Source organism: Labeo rohita, chromosome 15 (genome assembly GCF_022985175.1).
Source record: "Labeo rohita strain BAU-BD-2019 chromosome 15, IGBB_LRoh.1.0, whole genome shotgun sequence".
Classification (NCBI taxonomy): Eukaryota; Metazoa; Chordata; class Actinopteri; order Cypriniformes; family Cyprinidae; genus Labeo; species Labeo rohita.
Genome location: NC_066883.1, coordinates 16,827,971 through 16,855,528, shown reverse-complemented (window position 1 = coordinate 16,855,528; position 27,558 = coordinate 16,827,971). Strand labels below are relative to the sequence as shown.

The window sequence follows — 27,558 nt, the reverse complement described above, 5'->3', positions numbered from 1 at the left end:
ACACTCCTCTCAGCCAATCAGATTCGAGGACCATACCCTGACAGCACACATACATCACAGAGACATCTATTTGACGCTGCATTTACATCTGGAAGACACATTTTTAGAGTGTTTGCTCATTTGCAATACATCTATAGGACGTTTCCTAACAGATGTCAAATAGACGTCTATTAGATGTCTTTAAGATGTTTATGATTTAGAATGTATGTAAACTGACATCTTACAGATGTCTGTCAGATGTTTGTACACAGCAGATGCTTTCCAGATCAAGTCATCTTTAACATTATATATATATTTGATATATATTTGGTTCTTTGACTTGAGGGCCTTTTCTACATATGAATAAAGCATACTAGAGAAAAACAGATCGACTGTATTTTTCAACAGGACAAAATAATCAAATTTATGTGATGCTACTGATGAAACTAGAAGCATTTTACACTTTAAACACACAGTTCACGATAGTGGTGCTGCTGCTGGCCTTCAGTGTGAGAAAAGAAACATTGCAGATGCACTGGACTCCCAGCAGCGACTCAGTCGTCCTCACAAAATTCAATAAATAATTCAAGTCTCAGGCTCTGCATAGTGCTGGCTAATTCTAGTTGCTGCACGAATACTGTTTGGGTGTGGTGTAGTGAAAATGAAGACAATGGGACAATGTAGCTTTTAGTAAAATTGTAAAAAAGCATCAATAAATCAATTCCACTGAACTTAGGTATAACTCATTCAAATTCTTGAACTTAACTCACAAGCAGAACATTCATTTTTGAATGAAGATTATAATGAATAACTTAGAATCCATTTTTTAAATATTTTAAAACAAGTCCTGTGCCCTCCAGTGGTTATTTTGAGTGCTGCTGTTTTGAGTGCATTTCCCCCATTTGTTTTTCTATTTTAAAACATAAAGAAAATGACAGCTATTGATTAAATTCATATTAACATAACACCAGTAACAAACTTTGCACATTGAAACCCAATAACAAAAGTAGATCATTTCATTTTATGTTTAAGAACTCCAGTAATACTAATATATCTTGTTCTGTTCCATAAACATTAACAAATATTATTAATTCACTTAAACACAGTTGTAAAATTATTTTTACTTCAATCTTTCTGAAATTTCCCATGTCGGCGGAAAGATTCAGCCAGGCTTTTATTTTGTCTGTGACACGGAAACACACGTCACGACCTTCTCCATCCTCTCAAACAAACAAATTACCCGCGTTCCTGTTTGTCTCCACAACCGCTCAACGTACATGAAGTTTTAGGTGTTTTAATTTCCCAAACAGCAAAGCAGTTTTATAAAACCGAGTCCAGTTTCTTAATATATTTTAAGACTATGTGAATTTCCTTCTACGTTAATGTCTGAATGTGTTTGCTCGCTTCTGAGCCTCGACCAGTTAGTAAAACTGAACTAGCAATTGATCCTCAAAGCAGCTGACGCATTAACATCAGAGTAAGTGAATTTAATCATTCATAACCTCTCTGGCAGTATCAGTGTGTTGTATTGAGGTTTGTTTACATGTGTATGGTGAAGTAAACAACAGTCACTCGACCTTGTTTACATGACGAGTTATTAAACGTTTGTTTACATCGCATGAGCTGACGTCTTATAGTCGTTAGGAGTGTTGTCATTACCAAATGCAGAGTCCTTATTGTTCAGAAGTCTTTTATTTATGTAGTTGTTTGCTTTCTCAAAGGTTAAGATGGCAAAGAGAAGAAATGTGTCTAAAATAGTGGTGGGATGTGAGTGGGCATCATGCACTTTCAAGAGTCAAAGCATGGAGGAGTTGAGTGATCATATGTCTCTGCATCTGAAGGAGCATCTTGGGGAAGGAGATGCCATGGAGGAACTGGGTATGACATTGCAATGCATGCATAAGTAGACAAATAAGGCAGATCTTTAATTCAACATTGTGTCAGGGCAACATTTGAATTGCATGTAAATTATGGTCAGTGCATATATTAAGATGACTGTGTTTGGCTTCATCTGTGTTATAGAGGATTATCCGTGTCTGTGGAGAGGCTGTGAGTTCCTTGCGATGGGAAGCCAAAGCGAGCTGATCGCTCATGCCCATTTCCACATCTTCCACAGCAAGCTGAAATACATCGGGACTCAGCTTCTTGAATCCCACCCTGAGCTGCCTAGTTGCACTCAGGATCTTCACAGCAGCAGTCTAGTCCCGGATGTCTCTGAGGGGTTCGTCTGTCAGTGGCAGCACTGTGATGTTAGTTGACTTTTGTTTTAGTTTAAATGAATAGTTAACCCAAAAATTGAAACCTGAAAATTTACTCAACCTCAGGCCATCCAAGATGTAGATGAGATTGTTTATCAGAACAGATTTGGAGAAATTTAGTATTACTTCACTTGCTCACCAATGGATCTTCTGCAGTGAATGGGTGCCATCAGAATGAGAGTCCAAACGGCTGATAAAAACAGCACAATAGTCCACAAGTAATCAACACGACTCCAATCCAAGTCCTCTACCCATAATATTGATTTCTTAAATGAAGAAGTCAGTCTTGTCTGAATCATTTAAGAAATATCCATAGATTAAACACGTTTGCTTGCAAAAACAGTTCTAAACAAATATAGCAGTGGATTTAATAGGTCAACAGGGGATGGACTTTTTAAAACACAAAAAGAAAAGTTATTATTGATTATAGACAGGTATTTTGGCCTGAACTGGTGGTTTTAAGTTAAAAATTAATTTTATTTTTGACGGCACCCATTCACTCCAGAGGATCCATTGGTGAGCAAGTGATGTAATATTAAATTTCTCCAAATCTACTGCAGTGTAGAAGCAAACTTATCTACATCTTGGTCCTGGATGGCCTGAGGATACATTTTAAGCAAATTTTTAATTTAGTTTGAACTGTTCCTTTAATATTGCCATTACAGTTAAGGTCAAAAGTTTACAAACACCTTGAACCTGCAGAATGTTCATTATTTTACCAAAATAAGAGGGATCATAAAAAAAGTAGTTTTAGTCCTGACCTGAATAAGTTATTCTACAAAAAAGGCGTAAACTTACACAAAGTCCACAAGAGAAAATAATAGCTGAATTTATAAAAATGACACTGTTCAAAAGTTTACTTACGCTTGATTCTTAATACTGTGTTGTTACCTGAATGAACGACAGCTTTTTTTTTTTATTTAGCAGTAGTTGTTCATGAGTCCCTTGTTTGTCCTGAACAGTTAAACTGCCTGCTGTTCTTCAGAAAAATCCTTCAGGTCCCACAAATTCTTTGATTTTTCAGCATTTTTGTGTATTTGATCCCTTTCTGTAATAGTTGCGTACGAGTCCCTCAGTTGTCCTTAGTGTGAAAAGATGGATCTCAAATTCATACAGTCATTGTTGGAAAGGGATCAAATATACAAAAATGTTGAAAAACCAAAGAATTTGTGGGACCTGAAGGATTTCTTTTGAACAGCAGGCAGTTTAACTGACAATGTGACAAACATGAACTCAAAAAGAACTATCACTAAACAAACAAACAAAAAAACACACGTCTGTGGATCATTCGCAGTATTAAGAATCGGGCACCTGTAAACTTTAGAACAAGGTCATTTTTCTAAATAATTTTCTCTTGTGGACTACGTAAACATCTTTTATGTGAAATATCTTATTCAGGTCAGTTCATGAATTTTGCATGATCACTCTTATTTTGTAAGTCCACTTCCAAAACAAAGATTCACATATAATGTACTCACCCCCTTGTCATCCAAGATGTTCATGTCTTTCTTTCTTCAGTTGTAAAGAAATTGTTTTTTTGATTAAAACATTTCAGCATTTTTCTCCATATAATGGACTGATATAGTGCCCCGATTTTGAACTTCTAAAATGCAGTTTAAATGCGGCTTCAAATGATCCCAAATGCAGTTGTAAACGAAGAAAGAAGGGTCTTATCTAACGTAATGATAGGTTATTTTCATAAAAATAATACATTTTATATACTTTTTTTTTAATGTCAAATGCTCGTCTTGTCTTACTCTGCCTGGACTGTTTTCTTCCGGTTCATGACAGTTATGGTATGTCGAAAAATTCCCATCTCATGTTCTCCCTCAACTTCAAAATTGTCCTATATCGCTGTTTTACCTTTTTTATTAGGGGTGTTTGATCTTTCTTGCATGTTCACTTTGCAAAGACTGGGTCGGAACTTCTGCACTGATGTAGGATGATTTTGAAATGATTTTTGAAGTTGATTTTTGAAGTTTTTTTCCATTATATGGAGAAAAATCCTGAAATGTTTTCCTTATATACAGACCTTGACTGTATATAATGAACTTATTTTTTTTTTATTTTTTTGCTTTATCAGAGTTCCTTTAATAACCCTGAGTGGTTCTACCGTCATGTTGACATGCATGCACACTGCACTGAGCTCCAGCCGCTTCCTGATCGACAGCAGGCTCTCTTCTGTAGCTGGTCAGGTAGGCGCTTTCTGCAAAGCAGGAATCATTTACCAGTGTTTAAAATGTTCCTATGTAAAACAATTGTGCTCTTTTTGCAGGCTGCGACGCTTTCTTTAAGATCAAGTACCGCCTGCGTGAGCATCTGCGCAGCCATACACAGGAGCGGCTGGTCGCTTGCCCCACCTGCGGCTGTATGTTCTCCAGCAATACTAAGTTCTTCGACCATATCCAGAGACAAGCAGAACCAGAAGGTCAGTTGATTTCGGATAGCTTTTCTCCACTCACTTCACTATAGCAGCTCTGATGTTTAAGGAAATGTCATGAAGTCTAGTTGTTTCATAAATACGTTTTATTGCAGATTCTCTTACATGTGGACATTGTGACAAAGCATTTGCCAATGAGAGATTGCTGAGAGACCATGTTCGTCAGCATGGTGAGTTGGAGTTTGATGTGTAATTTAAGCTGAGACAGGGACACACAATGTATCAATAGCATATCTGGTATTTAGACATCTCCGTTTTTTTCTATCTTTTTTGCAGTGAATCATATAAAATGTCCTCTCTGTGACATGACATGCACATCACTTTCCACCTTGAAGATCCATATCAAATTCCGTCACTGTGATGAGAGGCCCTTCCCATGTGACTTCTGTGAGAGCAGGTGGTTGCTGAGTGTTTGTACACTGTCCACGCACTCAGTGAAGTACTGAAGAGTATATTGCTTACATGTAAATGGTTTGTCTCCTTACTTTTAGCTTCAAGAACCAGCATGATCTGCGGAGGCACATGGAAACACACAATGAGGGAGCAGCATACCACTGCACAGTAGAGGGCTGTGGATACTCTTCACGCATGGCTCACACCATGAACCAGCACTACAAACGAGTACATGAGGTCAGCCAGCAGAGGGTGCTATAACCTCAGCCATGCTTCATCAATTTTTAAGGGACGTTTTTGAGTTGAGCTCTACTTGACAGCATTTTGACATGTTGATGTCAAAATGATGTCAAAATGTTGATTGTTACAGAAAATAATACTGACACATCTATGCACCTTATTTTTCCCGTAAGAGCGGGTGTGGCCATTTGTAAGTTTTATGTGCGAGGATTCTGGTTTCATCACTTCCAGCTATTTTTAGCTGTAGAAAGGAGCTAATTTTGATGCTTGATATTGTAAACTAGTGTGTCTTATCATTTTATTTTATATATATCATCTTAATTATTAAGAAAGTGGTTTGTAGTGCAAACAGTTTTACAGTTTACTTACTACTGTTATTATTCTCGCTATTTTCCTGCAGCGTCTAATGAACTGGATACCTTGTACATTCACAGAAAACCGCTTGCTTCCGTGTTGAAAAATAAGGTGGATACCGAACTGTAAAACTAATTTGATAGAATTGTTTACTGACCTTGTGCAAAGGTTGAGTTGTGTCGGTAACACACAACCTTTTTTTTAATAATTTTCAAGTTTATGGACTTGTACAGCTCAAATCAAAAACTTTTTAAACTGATTAAACTGGTTTAGTAATAAGCTTTGTATTTTAAATTTTTGTGCATAACCTTTTTATTTTCATTTTTTTCATATATATATATATATATATATATATATATATATATGTGTATATATATATATTTATGTTGTATTTTAATAGTTAATCTAATGTTATCTAATGTTTTTTATATTATTTTGTTGTTTTAAAATGTATTTAAGATATGTAATTTTATTTTTTTAATTTAGTTATTTTAGTACATTGTCTTTTTTATATATATATATATATACACACATATACATATACATATATATATATATATATATATATATATATGTATATACATACATACATATACATGTACATATACATATATACATATACAGTTGTCCTAAAACCAAAAACAATACCCGTTTTTGTCTTAGGGCAACTTTGATGAACTTTTTTGATCCACTTCAAATGGTGACTACTGTATATATACAGACATGTGTATATAGTTGTGTTGAACTTAAAGCATTTTATTTTGCATAACAAAATGTTTTTTAAGCTCTGCATTTTTGAATATATATATATATATATATATAGTTTTATTTTAAGTAACACAAATGTTTTTTGTTTTTTCAATACATTTAGTTTTAGTTAACTATTATAACCTTGTTTGAAGGAACACTCCCCCTTTTTTTTTTGAAAACAGACTAATTTTCCAACTCCCCTAGAGTTGAGTTTTACTGTTTTCGAATCCATTCAGCAGATCTCCAGGTCTGGCAGTAGCACTTTTAGCATAGCTTAGCATAGATAATTGAATCTGATTAGACTGTCAGCATCTCACTCAAAAATGACCAAAGACTTTCGATATTTTTTCCTATTTAAAACTTGTCTGTTCTGTAGTTGCATTGTGTACAAAAACTGATGAAAAATGAAAGAAAAAAAAGTTGCTTTTTTCTAGGTCGATATGGCTAGGAACTATACTCATTTCGGCGTAATAATAAAGGAACTTTGCTGCCGTACCACTGGTGCAGCAGGTGCAATGATATTACACAGCCATCAACTCTGCCAGCAACAAACTTAGTGCCAGTCACTTTCAGGCGCTGTGTAATATCATTGGTACAGCAGCAAAGTTCCTTGATTATTACGCCTGAATGCGAGTATAGTTCCTAGCCATATTAGCCTAGAAAATCACAACTTTTCCCAGAATCAGCCAGACCCAGAGATCGGCTGAATGGATTCGAAAACGGTAAAACTCAACTCTTTAACTCTAGGGGAGTTGGAAAATGAGCCTATTTTCAAAAAAAGTGGAGTGTTCTTATAATAATTTTATAAAATAACATGTATGATAACTGTCTGCTACAGGACAACATGGTTCCGAGGTATAAGTGTCACCTTTGTGACAAGACCTTCTCCTGGTGTTACACTCTCACCCTCCACCTTCGAAAGAAGCATCAACTCAAATGGCCGTCTGGACACTCGCGCTTTAGGTATGCAATTAAGAACATCTTAAAAGCATGACTAGTTTCTTCTGAGCTATTTAACTAAATAAATAGCTTGTTGAACAGGTACAAGAAAGATGAGGATGGCTATCTACGGCTCAACATGGTGCGTTTTGAGACTGTAGAGGTTACCGAGGAGTTGATCAAAAACATGGCTGAAAAGCGCACACCTCGCAAGGTCTCCGGTTCAACAAGCCACTCCAGGGAGCCCATGCTGCATCCCGACAGCGGCAACAGCACTCCTCAACACTCTTCTTCACCCTCTTCTCCTTCCTCATCATCTTCAACCTCAGAACTCCTGGAGGGAGCTGACAGCAGTGGATTAAAAGGAGATGAAGCGTCTGTATATTGTGTGTTGAACACTGTGACTGAGGTCAGTGGGGATCCAGAGGAAGTGACCCAGCCTGGTGGGCCATCAGGGGCTGTTCGAGCTCTGGCTGCAGTGGCTAGAGGTCTAGGAATGGATGTGGTGTAATCTCATACCTATCAAATGCATCTTCATCAGAGATAACCTGTATAAGAATACACAACCTGTTTAACCTCCATAGATTGAACCTTTTCCATTAGGTCAATGCTTTTATAAACTAATATGCAATTTCTTTTTTTAGCATTTGCAAGTGTTTTATTTTAGGTTTTTACATGATCTCAGGTGTCTAATACATGTTTGTACATTTTTTGCTCTGAAAACTCGTAGCACACTGCAAGTTCTTATTTTGCATAGATTTTACCTTTGATACTTTTAGCTCTGCATTTTAAAGCATTGATTTTTGCTTTTATTTTTATATATAAATTACCAGGAACAATAGGTTTTTGAGCCTAAATAGCTAACATCTAATTTATTTGTGTTGATATTTGTTGAATATTTCGCATATTGTTCTGTGTTCCATTGCGGCCTTGCTAAAGTTGTGTATTTTTTAAAGTCCTTTAGTTTCAAATATATTGTTAACATTCAAAAAGAATAAGCCATTTTTTTTTCCTCAGAAGTCATTTTAATATTTTTTTTGACAAAACAAAAAAATCATTTTCACCACTGTACATGTCATGACTACACTTTGTTTCACATGAAGTGCTTGATATACATGAGTCCATCAGTTTCTGATGAATTCCAGCTCACCGAGTCTCAGTGTCTCTGTGGGGGTGCAAAACAGGTCTGTCCGTGAGAGGGTTCATCCGTCTCGGAGACCCTGGCCGCGCTGCCAGCATTGGGAAAAGTGGGTGTGGTTGGGCATGCACATAAGCAGCAGGTAGAGTCCTACTGAGCGAGCTGTAATGTGGCAGTCCTGTGCTGGGGTAAGCTGCTGTGAGGAGTCCTGGATGCGGTAAGTGAGGATCCAGTGCAGTATGATGCATAGCCAGTAGGCGGCTACGCTCGCTCTCTTCTCTCAGGAAGGCCAGGCGTTGCCGTTCTTCCAGTTGACTTCTTTGCTCCAAGGCCATTGACTGGAGAAACGGCTCTCGTGGGTAAGCAGGGTGCCCCATCATGGCACGTTGCAGGGGGTCGGTTCTTATTAAGAGGTCCTTGCCTAAGGAGTCCCTACGAGGGAGATCTAAACCCCGGTAAACGTTCCGCATAGACTCCCAATGTTGAGGCGAGTAAGGCAGCCTTTCGGCTCCAGGTAATGGACCCATTCCCAGAAAAGGTGAGACTAGCCTACCCCTGTCAAGACCAGGGTGGCCAGTTGGGATTCCTATTGGCAAAGGAAGAGTTGAAAATTGTGAAGGATTAATAGCAGGGGCTCTGGGATCCTGCCAAGGTTTTTCCAAAACTTTCTGGTGTGTTGTAACCTCATGGTCCTGGTCGTCTCTCCTTTCCTCCTTCACTCTCACCTTGCTGCTCTTGGCATGGGGTTCATACTCGACTCTAATCTTCTTCTCAGCTGGCTCCCAGGGTTGGCTATCACTGTTTGGCCGCTTGAGATCCTCTCGCTGCTGCTTGGGGGATGAACTGTCTTTTCCTGCTGGCTTGTCCTCAGCAGGTTGCTGCTCACTTTTGACATCCTTTTCTCTTTTGTCACTGTGGATCTCTTTGTGTTTTGGCTCCTCAGTTTCTCGAGTTTGTTGTGGAAGCTCTTGGGCTTGAGTTTTCTCTCTTGCCTGGTCCTCTTCCTTGGGCTCATCTGTAGAGGAACTTTTAAAAGACTCTGTTGGTTGTTTGTTGTCCAGTGCACTGTTCCTGATGGGGGACAGATGCCTTCCATTTGATTTCTCTTTTGGCTCCCTGCAATGATTAAAATAAAAGATTATCTATTTGAACTCTTGATCAGGATCAACTCTAAGAATTCTTAATCAGGTAGGACAGGAATGGGCAACTTCTGTCCTGGTAGGCCACTGTCCTGCTGTTTAATTAGCTAGTTTAGGCCAATGATGCTAAATTCTGCTGGACAGTGGCCCTCCAGGACCCATCCCTGAGGAAAGGTAGGTTATGGTTATCTAGGAGCAGCAGTGTCCAATCCTGTTCATGGAAGGCCAATGTCCTGTGGAGCTGATCTCCAACCTGCCCCAAACTCAGCTGCCTGGAGGTTCCTTAGGTAATCTTGAAGTCCTTAATTAGCTAGTTTAGGACAATGACGTTAAATTCTGCAGGACAGTGGCCCTCCAGGAATTAAATTGCCCATCCCTGAGGTAGGGTAGGTTATTTAGGAGCTGGGGTGTCCAATCCTGTTCATGGAAGGCCAATGTCCTGTGGAACTGATTTCCAACCTGCCCTAAACTCATCTGCCTAGAGGTTCCTTAGATAATCCTGACGACCTTAATTATCTAGTCTAGGCCAATGAACCTAAATTCTGCAGGACAGTGGCCCTCCAGGAATGAAGTTGTCCATCTCTAAGGTAGGGTAGGTCACCTAGGAGCTTGGGTGTCCAGTCCTGTTTATGAATGGCTAATGTCCTGTGGAATGTATCTCCAACCTGCCCCAAACTCATCTGTCTGGAGGTTCCTTAGGTAATCCTGAAGTCCTTAGCTAGTTAGGCCAATGATGTTAAATTCTGCAGGACAGTGGCCCTCCAGCAACAAAGTTGCCCTTCCCTGAGGTAGGGTAGGTTATCTTGGAGCCAGGGTGTCCAATCCTGTTCATGGAAGACCAATGTCCTGTAGAGTTTATCTCCAACCTGCCCCAAACTCATCAGCCTAGAGGTTTCTTAGGTAATCATGCAGTTCTTAATTAGCAAATTCTGCAGGACAGTGACCCTCCAGGAGCAGGATTGGATGCCCCTGGGTTAGGCAGTTAGCCCCGTGCTAAACTGTTAGGTGGGCAAAACAGAACGAGAAGGTCTACATAATTGCAGAACGCAATCCATTAGCATTCCCAACAGTTATTTGCAGGACTCCTTGGAAGTATGCAATTTGAAAATCTTTCCAGAACCAAGTACCCATAAAGCAAATATGGCAGCAACCTGTTCACAAACTTTTAAGGATGTACTTGCTGACTGAGGAACTGTAATTGAGAACGGGATTGTTAACGGATAGCGTAGAATAGTAAAATAGCTGGTACGTACCTTTCCTTGTCATCTTTGTTGTCTAGGGAGTCTCTCTTATTCACTGCTCTGTCCTGTATGGAGGGGACCCTCTCGGTTTCAGAAGGCCTTGGGCACAGAGGGGGCGTCGGGAAGGATGAGGGCGTCTGCTGCAGTCTGTTCCAGGGCTCCAGTGGGCCACTTGAAGTTGGCACCGTTTTACCATCTTTAGTCCCATGTGCTGCATTTGGTGCTGTGAATGCCCGAGAGTAATCGTCAGTCAGAGGAAGATTGCATTTTTAACCTACAGTAAAAGCAGATCTTTTCATGTCAGGAGAAATGATGTCCTTACTTAGTGATGGGTTTCCTAGTCCTCCAAAGGCTGATGAACTCAGTGTAGTTAGGCCTCCAAAGGTGAGTGGCTTATTAAGAGACTCTACACAACAAGAAGAGATATGCAAGTTTAGATTCTGAGCAGTAATGTTGGTCTATTATAAATTGAATTCCGAGTCTTACCAGGATGGGGGATCACACTGTGGAGATTGTTTGGGGTATGTGGTAAGGATCCATAGGGAGAAACTGAAGGGTGTGTGGAACCTAAAAAGACATAAAAATGTAAATACTAGTGAGCAGAGGCCAGTTCTTGTCAGACATTCTAAAATCATTGTCATTCATTTGAGATAGTTCACCCAAAAATGAAAATTAACCCATGACTTACTCACCCTCAAGCCATCCTAGGTGTATATGACGTTATTCATTCAAACGAATATAGTCAGAGTTATATTAAAAAATATCATGCCTCTTCCAAGATTTATAATGGGAGTGAATGGGTGTTGAGATTTTAAAGCCCAAAAAAGTGCATCCATCCATCATAAAATGTGCTCCACACAGCTCCAGGGGGTTAATAAAGGCCTTCTGAAGTGATTTGATGCATTTCAATATTTATAATTTTATAAGCTGTAATCTCTAGCTTTCGTTTACTGTTGTACACCCGTTCACGAGAAAGTGGTATTGCCAGCGCATGACATAGAACATAGACGTAGCGTAAGCTCCAGTATGAGTATGCTAGTCTCGCAAAGCCAGAGATTACAGATAATAAAGTTTTAAATATGGATGTTTTTCTTACACAAACACATAGATTCACTTCAGAAGACCTGTATCCCTGGAGCCGTGTGGAGCACTTTTTATGATGGATGGATGCACTTCATTTTGCTTTGAAATCGCAACAGCCATTAACTGCCATTATAAAGCATGGAAGAGCCAGAATATTTTTTACTATAACTCTGACTGTATTGGTCTGAAAGAAGAAAGTCATATACACCTAGGATGGCTTGAGGGTGAGTAAATAATGGGGTAATTTTCACTTTTGGGTGTACTATCCCTTTAATGTTGACGGTGACAGTAGCTAACCCTAACCCAGTGGAGCACAACATCCTGCAGAAAATAGCTCTAACCTGCCCTAAAATAGCTGGAAGTAATCCTTAAAGTAATCCTGATGTGTTTAATCATAGTTGGAGCTGAACTCTGTAGGACATTGGTCCTCTAGCAGGACTGGACTTAATTAAAAACTACCCTAGGATCAATGGGAGGTAGCAGGTTGAAAAGAATATACCTAGTGTTAAGCCATAACCCTATAATCTAATTGGTTGATGGGATGTTGTTCTAGGACCAACAACGTGTGATCCAGGAACATCCTATTTGGCTAAATTGCAGGCACTAGTGTGGATTTGATCCATGCTGTAATTCCTACCTGCATTAGAGAGGATGGTGGCGGGGCGGGGTAAATCACGTGGCTGCAATCCCATGAAGCTCGAGCCAGGCGATCGATTCAGAAACTCAGGCTTAAACCCAAAGTCTAACTTATGTGGCTCAATCTGCATCTGCTTCTGTAATACCAGGAATAGAAAATGGTTATAGATAACAAATGACAGATTACTTGCACAAATCTAGATGTATTCCGCATCTTGCAAAAGAATAATTTAGTTTGTGCTTACCTTAATTTTTTGCTGATGATGGTAAACTTGCCATGCAATGTGGACATGCATTGCACACCACTTCCCAGGTTTCTAAAGGAAAAAAAAAAACAAAGAATGAGGGGTCAAAACTTGTACTTCTGATTTATAAGTTAATAAAATGAGTTCAACAATCACATGCAAACCTACCTTTGGTTTAGGACACATGGGGTCAAGAAGCTAAAAAGAAAAATACAAAAATGCATTATCCTTCTTATATTTCCTCAATAATAGACAGAACAGCTGTAAATATTTGATGAGACACCTGAACATGCATGGCTCAGATTTTGACCCATTAGAGAAGTGTTGCAACCGATGCTAAATGGAAACTTACTCTGGAGTCCTTCTGTAAAATTTGGTGTGGCACTGATCCTGATCTTGACAACACATCTAGTGGGTTGGCAGCCTGCAAATACAAAATGTGTGAATACTGCATCCATGATCTTGAATCATGCCCTGTTCTTTCTCAGCACACATTCTCTTTTATATATTTATATAAGTGTGGCTAGTCCAGCCTTTACATTTATTATTATTTCTGGCTTTTAAAAACAGGCTTTGCAAATGTGGGACTGAAACTTTGACACTTCACAGAATCTCTCCTGAAAACTAGAAAACCGCAAGACTTTTCTTTTTTGTTTATCCTTTTCTTTCTTTGTGGGAGGTCATTTCAACTCAAGAAATATCAAGTTATTCACAGGCTTCTTTCAGCGTCGTCAAGGCCTTTTAAGAAAGCTGCGTTTCAAACAAAACAGAAAGCTAAGAGACAGAGTGGCAGGCAAACCTTGGGCTGAAAAGCTCCCTGGAGAGAGCTGAATGGTCCAGCAGGTGGAACCATAGGAGGTATTCCAGTCATTACTGACGGATAGGACGGGACCAACTGTAGGGAAATGGCAGAAAAATGTCATTAATGTCAGGAAACAATAGTCTGTTCATGCTGATTTAGGACACAGAAGCATTTCTGTGTCTGGCTTTTAAAGTGAAGTCAAAATTGACCCTATTTAAGTAAAGCAGATTGCTGAACTTAAGTTTACTTCTCACACTTCTCTCTTTTTTTCTTTTTACGTCTTACGTCGCAAAATAAAAACTAAAAAAGGTAATTGCAACTATAAGATATAAATGCAGAGTTATGAGATATAAACTCGCAATTACGAGGGAAAAAAATCAGAACTGAGATATAAACTCAGAATTCTGACTTTTTCTTGCAGTTTTCTTCCCATTTTGACCATTTTTACTCACAATTCTGAGTTTACATCCCACAATTATGTTTATTTATTTATTTTTTTTCAATTTGGGCTTCCTTCACAGAATAATAATGCAACTCCCAATTATGAACTCGGATATAAAATAAAAAAGGTAATTTCCCTCGCGATTGCTCTTTTTTTGCAATTACAAGTTTATGTAATTGCAAAAAAGCTTTCTCCACAGAATAAAAAAGGCAATTCCAACTCTTAATTCTGACCTTTTCCTTGCAATTTTGAGTTTACATATTGCAATTATTTTTATTTTATTTTATTTTATTTTTTTGGCTTCCTCCACAGAATAAAAAGCCAATTCCAAGTTTACATATTACAACAGTTTTTTTGTTTTGGCTTTGTCCACAGAATAAAAATAAAAACGGCAATTGCAACTCTCAATTCTGACTTTTTTGTCTTGCAATTCTGAGTTTACATATTGCAATTTAGGTTTTTTTTTTGGCTTCCTCCACAGAATAAAAAATAAAAAAGGCAATTCCAACTCTTAATTTTGACTTTTTGCAACTGCAAGTTTATACTCATAATTCTGACTTTTTTTTTCCTGGAATTGACCATTTTTCCTCACAATTCTGAGTTAACAATTGTTTTTTGTCTTCCTCCACAGAAAAAATAAAAATAGAAACTTTTAATTCTGATTCTTTCTCTTGCAGTTGCAAATTTATATCTCACACTTAAGACTTTTCTTAGAATTACAAGAAAGAAAGTCTGAGATATAAACTCAGAATTCTGATTGTTTTCTTGCAATTCTAAACATTTTTACTCAATTCTGAGTTTACATCCCACAATTGTTTTTTGAGGCTTCCTCCACAGAATATAAAATAAAAAAGAGTAATTGCAACTCTCAATTCTGACTTTTTCTTTTGCAATTGTAAGTTTATATCTCACAATTAAGACTTGTCTTGGAATTGCAAGAAAAAAATATCAGATTTCTGAGTTTATACCTCACAATTCTTACTTTGTTTCTCATAATTCTGAGTTACCATCTTGCGATTCTGACCGTTTTTTTCTCACAAAAGACTTTACATCCCACAATTTTTTTTTTTTTTTTTTTTTTTGGCTATCTCCACAGAATAAAAACAAAAATGGTCATTGCAACTCTTAATTCTGACTTGTTTTACTTGCAACTGCTTCTCAAACTTTCGGCTTCTCACAAATGCAGAAAAGGTTTTTTTTTTTTTTTTTTTTTTTTTTTTTTTTTTCTGTGGTGGAAACAGGATTCCATAATAGACATGTAATGAATCAGATTAAAAAAAAATATATATATATATATATATATATATATATATATATATATATAAAACTTACATTATGTCTGTGGAAGGTGTCCACTTTAGGTGGGTATTTGTCAAACTGCAAGAAAAGGAAAAAAAAAGACATTTTTACCTTCACTTAGTAACTTTGTACATTGCAACTGGTAGAATTTCAGCTCAAAACACTGTTTTTTTTTTTGTTTGCACTGATTATATGTATTTCTCCTCACTTGTCTGGCAGGGGTACGCACCAGTGGTGCTGCTGGGCTGGGCATGATGGAATGGGGGAAGGGAGTGAAGGTGTGCTGATGCGTGTGTTGGTGTGTGTGCTGGTGCTGGTGGAACTCCGTGCGCAGGTAGCCCTGGGGAGCTAGAGCGCCTCCTCGATCGACAGTCTGGGAGGCCAGGAACCGAGAGTTCAACTCCTGCCGCAGTAGGTCATGATCTAGAGGGAGCAGGACAGAGTGAATGAGAGCACAGCCAGCAAATATGTGATTTATTTTTTCAGTCCGTATGGTGCTGCTGTACCTGTGTAGGGACCTGTTGATGGCGCACTGGGCACTGGCAGAGCACTTCCTGTTAAGAGGGGAGGAGGAGGAGGCAGGGCTGTTGTCGGGGCAAACATGTTGAGTTGTTTGGAGAGAAAGGGGTGATTACAATGCTCTTCTTTACTTGTGCTGAAGTGCACAAAATGTAACTACGAACAGCTTTTCTTTCAGATTTCCTTCAGTCTTTCTTGGGTTTTAAACATCACCTCCTTGTGGCATTGTGCTTGCTGTTTTCTGCTCTCGCATTTGTGGTATTAGCAACATCAGCAAGACCTGCAGGTCAAAAAAATATTGAGTCAACACATACCAGGCCAGATAATAATTGGAGATTCATCATACCAAACAGTGATTCAGTCATTTTGAGTACAAGAAGATTACATAGCTTGCCCCAGCAAAACTCACTGTCATAATGCTACACTCAATCTGTGATATTCTTGTCCCTGAATATTAAAGGAGAAGTTCACTTCCAGAACAAAAATTTACGGATAATGTACTCACCCCGTTGTCATCCAAGATGTTAATGCTTTTCTTTCTTCAGTCATAAAGAAATTATGTTTTTTGAGGAAAACATTTTAGGAATTATCTCAATATAGTGGACTTCAATGGTTGTTGATCATTCAAAATGTAATTTAAATGCAGCTTCAAAGGGCTCTAAACGATCCCAGCTGAGGTAGAAGGGTCTTATCTTGTGAAACGATCGGTTATTTTCCAAAAAAAGGTAAAACAACAATGTAGGAGGATTTTTAAGTTGGAGGATAAAGTGAGATGGGAGTTTATCAACCCTAACTGTATTGATCCAGATTACACAGAATGTGCATGCACATGGCACAGCTAAACAAGACGAGCATTTGAGGTTAAAAAGTATTTTTTTTGAGAAAATTACCTTTCGTTTAGCTAGATAAGACCTTTATTCCTCGGCTGGGATCGTTTACAGCCCTTTGAAGCTGCATTTAAACTACATTTGGACATTCAAACTCGCAGGCACCATATAAGTCCACTATATGGACATAATTCCTGAAATGTTTTCCTCAAAAAACATAATTTCTTTACGACTGAAGAAAGAAAGACGTGAATATCTTGGATGACGGATTATCTGTAAATTTTTGTTCTGGAAGTGAAAAAATCCTTTAAAATTGTAATTTTTTTCTATAAGGGAGTTTTAATCATTTTTATTTTTCATTTTTTAAACTTTTACAGACCTACCATGAGCTCCAGTAAATGTATAGTATTTTTTTTCTAAATAGTCAAACTATCAATTAGATTCAAACTTGCGTTATAGCGTCGATTGAGTGTTTGAAATGACTTCTGTGAACTGATACTTATTTTATAGTATTCTATACAATGATAAAGGCTATGTCCATTGCAATATAAATCTACGTTATTCATATGAAAATACCTGAGCTGGCTTGAAGAACAAAGATTAACCATATAGTGTTATAATCGTGTGCTGATTCTCATCACGTTTCATCAAACAAAACATTTTTTCTGCATTTTATTCAGCTAAGGATATGCCTTTGTCAATATAAGGGATTTCATGAAAAGTAGCGAGGGTGACCTCCGGTGTCGAGTATGAATGAAACTAACAGTTTTGCTCTATAATGGCACTGGCGCTGGATTATTATGCATCATATAATCTTGTGTGTACTATTCATTTCGACATTCCTAATTAACACGATAACGATATTTCACTATTTAAATATCACGATCATTGTCAATACCGGTATATCATCACACCCCTACTAACAATATTTACATCTCAAATTAAAAAACAGGTAAAAACATGTCATGACTTAACTTCTAGAACCACTCTTTTGCACTCAATTCCTGATTAATTCCTACAAAATCCTAAATGAAGTAGCACAACTGTTTTAACATTGATAATAATAAGAAATGTTTCTTGAACAGCAAATCAGCGTATTAGAATGTTTTCTGAAGGATCATGAAGACTGGAATAATTTAAATTTTAAATTGTAATAATATTTCACAATATTACTCGTTTTACTTCAGTACGAGTTAGAGACTTCATTCAAAAACATTTTTACAAATCTTGGCGCCCCGAAACTTTTGAACAGGAGTGTATTAATAGTCTTAACAGTGGCACGGTGCACACCATGTTGTAGTGATTGTCAAAGCAAAGATAAGAGTGTAAAATGAGGTAAGTTCTCGTAGTTTCTCTATTTTTACAGCATTAGCCTTTTCACACACTGCCATACCGCTAGTGACGTCGGTTTCACCGTGACATTTACTGGTCCCTCCCGGGGGGGCGCTAATGGTGAATGCAAATGTGATGAAGGGGTGAAATCCCTTAGGGATTCGCCCATCTATACAACCTGCAATTACCTCCTTTTGAACAGCACTCATGCACATAAAGCAAAGCAGTAAATCTCTTTTGTGTCGAGCTGTCAATTTGGGCCTTTTCTCCACGGCTGCTGTATCTATAGTGAAAGGTCTTTTGAGAGCCCCATAATGGATTGTTAGCTTCTCCGAGGGGTAGACCTCCTTTGGCGAACACCAGGGGTCCACGGAGGAGGGAAACACAAGGAGCAACTTATTCGCCTGAGCTGAGCTCCAAATCCCTTGTGATGAGCTGTTTGTATTGAGTAGGATGACACAGCCGCAGGGGTCATTTAAACGTCAGGAACGGTAAATGTGTGGACGTGAATCCCGAGAAGTTTCAAGGTGCTTCCAGAACGCAATACTTCCTGGAGTCCATAGGTCTCCAGAGAGGAGAACAGACTAGTCGGTAATGAGCGGTACAGGCCACATGGCACAACTCGATAGCTGGACTAATCGAGTAAAGCTAAATAATAAGCACAGAGAGTCCTTAATAGACCCTTGGATCCTAATGGCGCTGGTGTTTAAATCTAATTTGCATCCCGTTTAATCAAAGAACAGCGTGTGCTGATGTACCCTTCCATCAGACGCAGCAATAACCCAGAAATGAAAACGTTTGGCTCGTGTTTATAAGGCCGGTTTCGCTTAAACTGCTTGTTTTCAATTAGTGTCATGGCACGGTAATGCTCTATTTTGATGCAGGTCAGGAATTAAGCTAAGCCTCTTTTTGGAGCTGTCAGGCCACCAGCGAATTTGTCTTCCTGTGTCAGTTGGCAGCTCCCTTCCCCGAGCCATTTTTGTCATTCATCAAGCCCATTACTGGCCTAACCCTTCCAGGCATGCAGAAACGAATGGTCTAATCCCTTCATTCTCACAAAGACAAGATTAGCTGGAGGTTAAACACTCGTGTTCTTTAAATTTCGTCCTTGACAGGGTGCCAGGGGAAAGCTCTTAATCTTGTGAAGGAGCAGTTGGAGGGAGCTTTGCGCGCATACAAAAGTAGACGAGCGCGGCTCAGGCGGAGCGCAGGTAAGCCCTCCTAAAAACTCCTCATAATCTTCGAATCACGAGCGTGTTTACCGTAGCCGTCCCTCCGCGGTTCTGCGCTCGCAGATGGCGGGAGACGTCTCATAAATCATTCGGTGGCATCGAGGGCCGCTTGCGTTATTGCTGGGGCGCAGTTGGCAAATGACTCAAACTGAGAAACAGTTGTTCTTGTGTGCTGACAGGTTCCCACGTGGTTTTTAGCTCGCTGTGAATGAAGCCCACTAAGCTAAGGTGCATCTGTTCGGCTGCACCTCTCTGACACCTCAACAATGTCCGACCGCTATGCGGTTGGATTTCATCTGTGGGTTTGTGTCGCTGAAACCTGCTAAAACAAACACTCAAACTTTGATATTCAGGATTAGTCATCAACTGAAAACTGCTAAAACAGCTCCTACCTCTGAACTCTAATAGGTCCACACCCCTGAATCGAGTATATATCCACTAGAAATGTGTCAATCCAATCGGTCCAGGCAGTAATCTGGCAGGTTTAGAGAGTTGTCTGTGGTGCGGCGTTCAGCGGGCGTTCAACAGCTCTTGAATAAGACACAGGGGAACAGTATCTCTCTGTATTCTCAACTTGCCAGTCTGTCTGCAGGATCACAGTCTGTGGTGTTGGGTATCACACAGACTAAGCGAACACTTCCTTTATGGCGGTTCTCTCTCTCTCTCTCTCTCTCTCTCTCTTTTTCCAGTTAATACATCAAAGCAAAATGCCAGCTGGGTGGCATGCACAGGATTTTCATGCTTACTGTGATTTTTATGGATCAAATCAGTAATACGTGCAGGGCTCGGCTGTGAAAGTGGGATTATACAAAGTTTTTGTAACAGTATTTGTTAACACTTTATTTTAAAGACCAATTCTTACTATTAACTAGCTGCTTATTAGCATGCATATTACTAGTGTATATCAGGGGTGTTTCCTCAGAGGAGGCAAGGGAGGCAATTCCTCAAAATATTGGATGAGAAAAAAAATGTGTTAAAAAATCTAAAATGATGTCAATATATGGAAGCCCGTTTCCACCACTGAATAAAAATAATAATTAAAAAAGGTTATTCCGATTTGTTATCTCACAACTACCTTAGACTTTGTTTCTCAGAATTGTGAGTTTATATCACACAATTCTGAGAAATGAAGTCAGAATTCTGAGATATAAACTCACAATTCTGTGAACATATCAGTCTTTTTTTCTCCTCAGATCTGGACTTTATAACTCGCAATTGTGCTTTATATCTCACAGTTCTGAGGTAAAAATTCAGAATTGCGAGATGTAAACTTGAAATTGCGAGATAAAAAAGTCAGAATTGTGAGATAAAAACTCACAATTACCTTTTTTATTTTTTACTCAGTGGCGGAAACAGGCTTCCATACAAATATTACAAAATACATCATTAAAAGTGTATAAATCACTTGTTTTTCTAAATAAGCATTGTCTAACAGGGACAACAACAGGTAACGTTACAGCGGGAATCCGTGTTTCTCTTGCCTCCTCTGAGCCCATTGAGTTTTAACAGATCCCCTAAACCCCTAAATCCATTGCGATATGATTGAATATCACTGGTTATGTTCATCTGTGATTGGTTCATGCGATAAATCCCGCCTCTTGTGTTTTGTGTGCATTCTGCGATCATAAATTAGACTGAATGTACAATAAAATGGCGTTAATGGTAAGACTAATTTAATAAAAGTAAGTAAACAACTCGCACACTTAGATATAACCACTTTGTTACATCAAAATAAGACTTAAAATGGCATGAAAACATGATTTGTGGGCGTTTTAGTGAGAAATTTAAAGTAAATCTCCATGTCTATGACCAATATTTACCGAGCTTTGATGACTGATGATCCGAAAAATTTAAAAATAGTTAAAAGTATCAAAAAGAATAGATGAATATAAGTTCACAAATAAAATACACTGTTCAAATTGTTACTGCCGTGAGTTATTATTTTAATAAATGTAAAATGCTTCAAAACACTGACTTGATTCATAATTGGCTTTAATAAACAGAATATTGATTACATTGTTAATGCAAAAATATAAAATATAATTGTTTGTTTTTTCTTTTTCTGATGCAAGTTGTTTTTTAACCAAGCAAATGTGACTGGGACATGATTTTACATTTGATTTAAAAAAAAATAAAAATAACTGTGTGTAAAATCCTATTTTCATAGCCAAGGTAAAGTAAAAACAGTAATATTTAGATTTAATATAGATTTATTTTTACAATTTAAACTAACTCCTGTGATGGCTAAGTTGAATTTCAGCAGCTTTTCTTCACTCAATTATTTGAGTGAATGTAAGTTTGTAAGTATGTAAGTTTACTCTTTCAGAAATGTTATTTCTCCTAAATCATTTTTTTATTGAATTAACATCAAAGATACTTAGACGGGATGTAACTGATGTCTATTACATCTCATGACCTACAAAAGAGTTTTCCTCTGGGATAACTGGAATTATATATAATAATCTCATTATCTTTGCAGTAAACATTTCCACCCCCTCCTGCACGTCTCTTCCGTTTTAAAGCTTTATATTCAAATTGCTTGTGCAAAAGGGCAGTTCCTCCTCCAAAACCTCATTTCACCAGCAATATACAGCATACGACAGAATCAAGCCGTATTGGAGCAAGTCACCTCTTGTTATTATAACGTAATCCCTTCACAAAGGATGATGAGAAAGGCCGCTTCAGGACACAGGCTAAGGACGTATAAATTGCTGTGAGCAAAACGACTGCGTTCTCCCACACTCAGTACAATAGGCGGCGGTGCTCGGCGTAGACCCGTTTCATTATTCAGCGCTCAGGTTTCGTTCAGTCTGGGATTAGTGATGGAGATGTAGGCCGGCCATGCACACAATGTCTCCCGAAGCCTGTGGGATGTGTTGTACCTCCCGCTTCTGAGAAACCGAGTCCCTGGAAAGCCAGTGAAACAATCAGCGGCGTGAAGGACGCTAGAGACTCGGATCCACAGCTATATAACAGATGACTTCACTGGCGATAAAGAGCTCGTTGTGAGTCTTATCGCAGTGGTCAGTCACGGCGGTAACGTGTGTGAGAGCTGGGGGCAAAGTGAGCGCTAAAGTTGGATAGTCAAAGTGTTTATTTGAGTTGTGCTGAAAGCTCCAAACAGTCAGCTGTCTCGCTGATCTCTCAACAGCGCCGATCTCGGCTATACGCTATCCCCCGACGCTTGGGCTCGGGTTACCCTGCGAACAATGCCAACTCTGTTCGATCTCACAGACTTCGTTGTACTAACATGTATACCTATGTCTGCAACGGACGGGGGATGAACAGATTATACTATGGCCTTGAATAGTTTCACTTCTACTTTGAAAGTGATCGTGCCTGTGAAACGCATTCTGGGCCCTGGATAGCATATAATCTTAACACAGTCTTAACAAGCATCGCAGGAACGCGAAAACCCTCCATCCAGGCCAGTCACCACACATTGGCCAAAACTGCGGGCTGAAGCAAAGACAGCTCTGTGAATAGTAGTTTAGTTATTCCTGGCAGAAACACGTTACGGCTGTGAGTGCTGAGGGAAGCTGTCAACTTTTGACAGCCGAGTGTTGGGCGAACAGAGTACACAGCTCCTCAGTGAGCCAGCTCGTATTAACATTAACAACACACAACTATAACAACAGAAGGTCAAACATAGTCTAGTGTTTATAAGGGGGATTCTTCTGTGAGGGAAATGATAATATTAAAAGGTTAGTTCACCCAAAAATGAAAACTCTGTCATTAATTACTCACCCTCATGTTGTTTAAAAGCCGTAGGACCCTTCTTTCATCTTCAGAACACAAATTAAGATATTTTGATGAAGTCTGAGAGCTAAGGCAAAGGCGCTACTACCACATTTAAGGCTCAGAAGTGTGCCAAGATGATCGACAAAGTAGTCCATGTGACATCAGTGGTTCAACTGATTTTTTTTTTGCGTGAAAAAAGCAAAAATAACGACTTTATTCCACATTTTTTCATCCACAAGCGATGTAGTACAGAGATGAAAATGTAAAATAAAGTCATTATTTTTGTTACCTTTGTGCAAAAAAGTATTCTCGTAGCTTTGTAAAATTACCTTTGAACCACTGATGTCACATGGACTACTTTGTCGATCATCTTGGTACTTTTCTGAACCTTGAACGTGGTAGTACCCTTGGCGTCTATAGGAGGGTCAGAAAGCTCTCGGACTTCATCAGAAATATGAGCATTAATGAGTAATTAATGACAGAATTTTTTTTTTTTTTGGCGCGGGGGGGAGAGACTATCCCTTTAACTCCCTAACTGTCACCGTCTCGTATACGGAACGCCTACGTTTACTTTATCACATTACAAATAAAATCTCAAAATTCATCCTTTGAAAGCCATTTTAAAATCAGACATTGCATTACCATTGAAAATGTACATTTAAATCATATTACAAAATGTTTTCGTTCATGAATTTTAAAAATGTAAGTTTGAATAGTGCTTTTTCATGTCTATGTTAAAAAATGGAATGGAGAGTTAAAGGAGAAAAGTCTGCAATATTATACAATATTATGTTACAATTATTGTAATAATTCACTGTTCAGAAATTTGGGGTCAATGAGATTTTGCAGTGTTTTTGAAATAAGTCTCTTCTGCTTACCAATGCTGCATTAATTTGTTTAAAATACAGTAAATACTGTAAAATATCATTGCAGTTAATATTACTCTAGTCGTCATTTTCACACGATCCTTCAGAAATCAGTGTAATTTGTTGCTCAAGAAACATTTCTTATTATTATCAACGTTGAAAACAGTTGTACTGCTTCATATTTTTGCGGAAACCGCAGTATTTCTTTTTTCAATAATCTCCGATAAATAGAAATTTCAAAAGAACTATTTTGACTATTTCAAAATAACGGCATTTTGATTGTGGACAGTTTAAAAGATGAACATTTGATGGCATTAATTTGTCAATAAAATGCTAAAATGTCATTCGTCACTAAAATGTCTTAATTTTTTTAAAAGATTTTTGTTAAGTATTGTTATCAAATTGTTTAATATTCACATAATTTAATTAAAAAAAAAAACATTTTATTTTATTAAGTTAAGTTAATCAACTGCTAGTTAAGTTGCTGTTTTTGCGTTTCCACTGAATATTCAACATTTATGGCAAAAACTGAACGGCATTACCATCACGTTTCATTCACACAAAATTTATTATATACAGTACAATTTTTTAAAACACTTTACAATAAGGTTTATTAGATAACATTAGTTAACTTGAAATAAGAATGAACAATACTTCTACAGCATTTATTTAAGGTAACGTTAAACATTTACTAATGCATTATTGGAATCAAAAGTTGTGTTTGTTAACATTAGTAAATGCTCTGTGAACTAACATGAACAAACAAATTAAAGGGTTAACGTTACTCCACCCCAAGATGACTTTTTTTTTGTCATTAATCACTTACCCCCATGTCGTTCCAAACCCGTAAAAGCTTCGTTCGTCTTCGGAACATGGAACTTCGGTTTGTGGCTGTTCCATTGACTGCCAAGTAAATACCACTGTCAAGGCCCAGAAAAGTATGACACTTTCCAAAATGGCGCTACAGTGACGCGGACGAATTGTTCAACAAAGTCGTTATTTTTTTTTCTTTGCATACAAAAAGTATTCTCGTAGCTTCGTAAAATTATGATTCAACCACTGATGGCAAATGGACTATTTTGATTATGTCTTTCATACTTTTCTGGGTCTTGACAGTGGTATTTACTTGGCATTCAATGGGACAGTTACAAACCTCCCGGTTTTCATCCAAAATATCTTAAATTGTGTTCTGCAGACGAACAAAGCTTCTACGGGTTTGGAACAACATGGGGGTAAGTGATTAATGACAAAATTTTCATTTTGGGGTGGAGTAACCCTTTAATACTGTAATAAACATATTGTTCATTGTTTGTTTATGTTAGTTTATACATTAACTAATGGAATCTTACTGTAAAGTGTTACCAAAAATTCACATCACACATACCAAATTCCAGATGATAAATATTTTCATGTTTTTTGAAGAATCACTTCATATCGAGACAAACAGTCTGTCTATAAATGTCATCAGAACTGTATTGTTGCGTCTAAAAATACACACGTTCCACGGATTAGAAATATAATGTGTGTCATTCAAGGAAGTAAAGTCTAATTAAAAACTCAATTCCGAGAAGCATTTGGCGTAACGCTGAGAAATAAAACAGACTCTGAAAGCTGTCTAATCCCCCTATGATTGAGACAAGCGTCCTTTAACTCAATTGCATTAAGTTGGCTTAAGGTTTAATAGGCTTCTCAAAACATTGCTGCACTATGCGTTCACATCCTTCTGTTAACTTAGACAGCCAATCAGGTTTAGCAAAATAAAAGTCTTCAAATCCCTTCATTTAAAAGCAGTGCAAAATCGAGGAGCTCTGTACACAGCAGCAGTCGGATCCGAGGCCGTGACCTCTCGGTCCAGTGAAACTCCAGCCCAGTCCTGGTGACAAACGCTAACAAATGTGCCAGACAGCAGTCTCCAAAGCACCCGCTCTGACATAAAGACCTAAATTCCATTACTATTGCTGGTGGCTCTATGAAAGAAATCTGGTTAAGTTCTTAAGTGCTTCTGATTTGATTTCGGCACGCTTAAGAAGCAAAAACTACATGAAGTAAATAGTGATGAGTGATTTATGGAAGAAACGATTGTGGTTTTCATGAATGCATCGTGACTTAAATGTGTAAGAGTCCCAATAAAAATAAATGCATGACTGAGAATGTCTTGTTAAATAAATCAGCACGGCTAAAGTGATTTTGGGGCGGGCGTCCTGGCTGTGGAGGGACTGACCCTCTATCCAATTAAGTGGAAGATTACCAGCACGTACTTGGCCTGAACACACCCACCTCCTAAGTTATCAAGAGGCTAACTGGCTCTAAGGGTATTGTTTTGTTTTCATAATTCATCATATTACAGAACGGAAATGTCATGAGATATTGTGAACCTTTAACTACGGAAACATTCTTAGCCTTGGAAAAAACTCATGAAATGCACCTATCAGATGTCCAAAGCTAAAAATATGTAACCAGATTTAATATCCAGAAGGTTTGTTTATATGCACCACAAATCAAAGCATGCAATCTAACTGAATGCAACAGCAGTTTAGCTACATAAGTCAAATGAATTATTGCCTAGAGCTAAACACAATATAATAAAAGAGTCAAAAATGCCCATTAGCTGTTCTCAGAGGATTCAGTCTCATTGGAATAGAAAGCAATGCGATGACACTATCATTGGATAATTGAGTCTATCTATCAAACCTATCAAGAGGTGTTAGATATAATGCCTGCTAATGAATTCTCATACAGGGAGGCAAATAAACAACACTGAAGGCGTATTTAGTATGGCGATGTTATGAAATGTGACCAGTAATAGTGGTTGAAGAGGTTTACATACCTTCATTTGGAGAGGGGAATGTCTCAATTTGTCAGAGCAACCTGCAATAAGTTTCAGTAAAAATTCTGCATTAGCCATCACAAAAAGGTTAACCACAAGAGGACACTGTTTCACCACTGTAAAACCTGACAAGCGGCTTCACTCTTTAAAAGACCCAATGCTTTTAAAGGAAACGCACTAAAAATAACTTTCCACGCTTTAAAACATGAAACAAACACATGGGAAAAAAGATAATGATTTCATTTTTCATAATCACTCGTTTATAGAATTACTGGTGTGAAGGTATAATCTAAATCTTGTTTTGCACAGCAAAACCAACCAACAAATTAGTCAGGACCCTTACATTTTATTAGATTTTTTGAGAAGCGCTTACCCAAAGTGGCAATGAAGCGATGAGGCAAGGAGGTCCTTCTGAGTGTAATCCAAAATACTGCCAATTTTCAACTATCCAATGCTTTTCAGAATACAGTCACTCCAGTATCAGAACACAAAAGTGTTAAAAAGTTGCTTCCTCACACATATAAACCAAAAAACGCAGATTCCTTTGACATCTAGGAGCTTTGACAAACTGTTTTTACCCTTTGAATATCAAGGTACGCATGATGTTGAACATGTCCATCCTGAACCAATCCTTTCCAGAGACTGAATCAGTATCCAGTTAAATCCTCCAAACGCAGTAAACGTGAGGCTTTGAGCTCTTTCACCACCAACAGATTAAGCGCAAATCCACTCAAAGCAGGTTTGTGAGATCCTTTCCAGAGCGTGTCCGGCGGCCGCACTCAGCTCGGCTCAAGAATGCTCCCTCAGTAGCGAACCGTGCATTCCTGTGATCCCTC

General features: G+C 38.2%; 2 protein-coding genes across 4 annotated transcripts; one reads left to right on the top strand and one right to left on the bottom strand.

Annotated features, from left to right (window-relative positions):
* Positions 1-1,176: 1,176 nt before the first annotated feature.
* zgc:112083 (uncharacterized protein LOC550461 homolog) lies at positions 1,177-8,422 on the top strand. The gene is made up of 10 exons (XM_051129531.1): positions 1,177-1,456; positions 1,701-1,857; positions 2,002-2,228; positions 4,321-4,432; positions 4,513-4,665; positions 4,773-4,847; positions 4,954-5,074; positions 5,169-5,307; positions 7,253-7,377; positions 7,456-8,422. The coding sequence occupies exons 2-10, from the start codon at positions 1,707-1,709 to the stop codon at positions 7,862-7,864; spliced, it is 1,512 nt and encodes a 503-aa protein (XP_050985488.1). The 5' UTR covers positions 1,177-1,456; positions 1,701-1,706; the 3' UTR covers positions 7,865-8,422.
* auts2b (activator of transcription and developmental regulator AUTS2 b) lies at positions 8,362-27,558 on the bottom strand. Of its 3 annotated transcripts, none has more exons than XM_051129527.1 (14): positions 27,096-27,558; positions 26,723-26,763; positions 15,885-16,177; positions 15,587-15,801; positions 15,412-15,456; positions 13,635-13,730; positions 13,188-13,259; positions 13,004-13,033; positions 12,836-12,907; positions 12,592-12,727; positions 11,358-11,438; positions 11,194-11,277; positions 10,884-11,094; positions 8,362-9,607 (listed from the first exon to the last, which is right to left on the bottom strand). In XM_051129527.1, the coding sequence occupies exons 3-14, from the start codon at positions 15,979-15,981 to the stop codon at positions 8,500-8,502; spliced, it is 2,247 nt and encodes a 748-aa protein (XP_050985484.1). In that variant the 5' UTR covers positions 15,982-16,177; positions 26,723-26,763; positions 27,096-27,558; the 3' UTR covers positions 8,362-8,499. The 3 variants fall into 3 exon arrangements, with proteins under 3 accessions (XP_050985484.1, XP_050985486.1, XP_050985485.1); XM_051129529.1 differs by having other exon boundaries at positions 15,608-15,801; XM_051129528.1 differs by lacking the exons at positions 26,723-26,763; positions 27,096-27,558 and adding an exon at positions 19,681-20,873.

Bases quoted from the DNA above. Each gene is read 5' to 3' on its own strand.
- auts2b (XM_051129527.1), bottom strand. From the start codon at position 15,981: ATGTTTGCCCCGACAACAGCCCTGCCTCCTCCTCCTCCCCTCTTAACA. The intron at 15,802-15,884 runs GTACAGCAGCAC...TGCTCCCTCTAG, and splicing joins ATCAACAGGTCCCTACACAG to ATCATGACCTACTGCGGCAG. The intron at 11,095-11,193 runs GTAAGGACATCA...GGGCATTCACAG, and splicing joins ACTAGGAAACCCATCACTAA to CACCAAATGCAGCACATGGG.
- zgc:112083 (XM_051129531.1), top strand. From the start codon at position 1,707: ATGGCAAAGAGAAGAAATGTGTCTAAAATAGTGGTGGGATGTGAGTGG. The intron at 2,229-4,320 runs GTTAGTTGACTT...TTGCTTTATCAG, and splicing joins GTCAGTGGCAGCACTGTGAT to AGTTCCTTTAATAACCCTGA. The intron at 4,666-4,772 runs GTCAGTTGATTT...GTTTTATTGCAG, and splicing joins GAGACAAGCAGAACCAGAAG to ATTCTCTTACATGTGGACAT.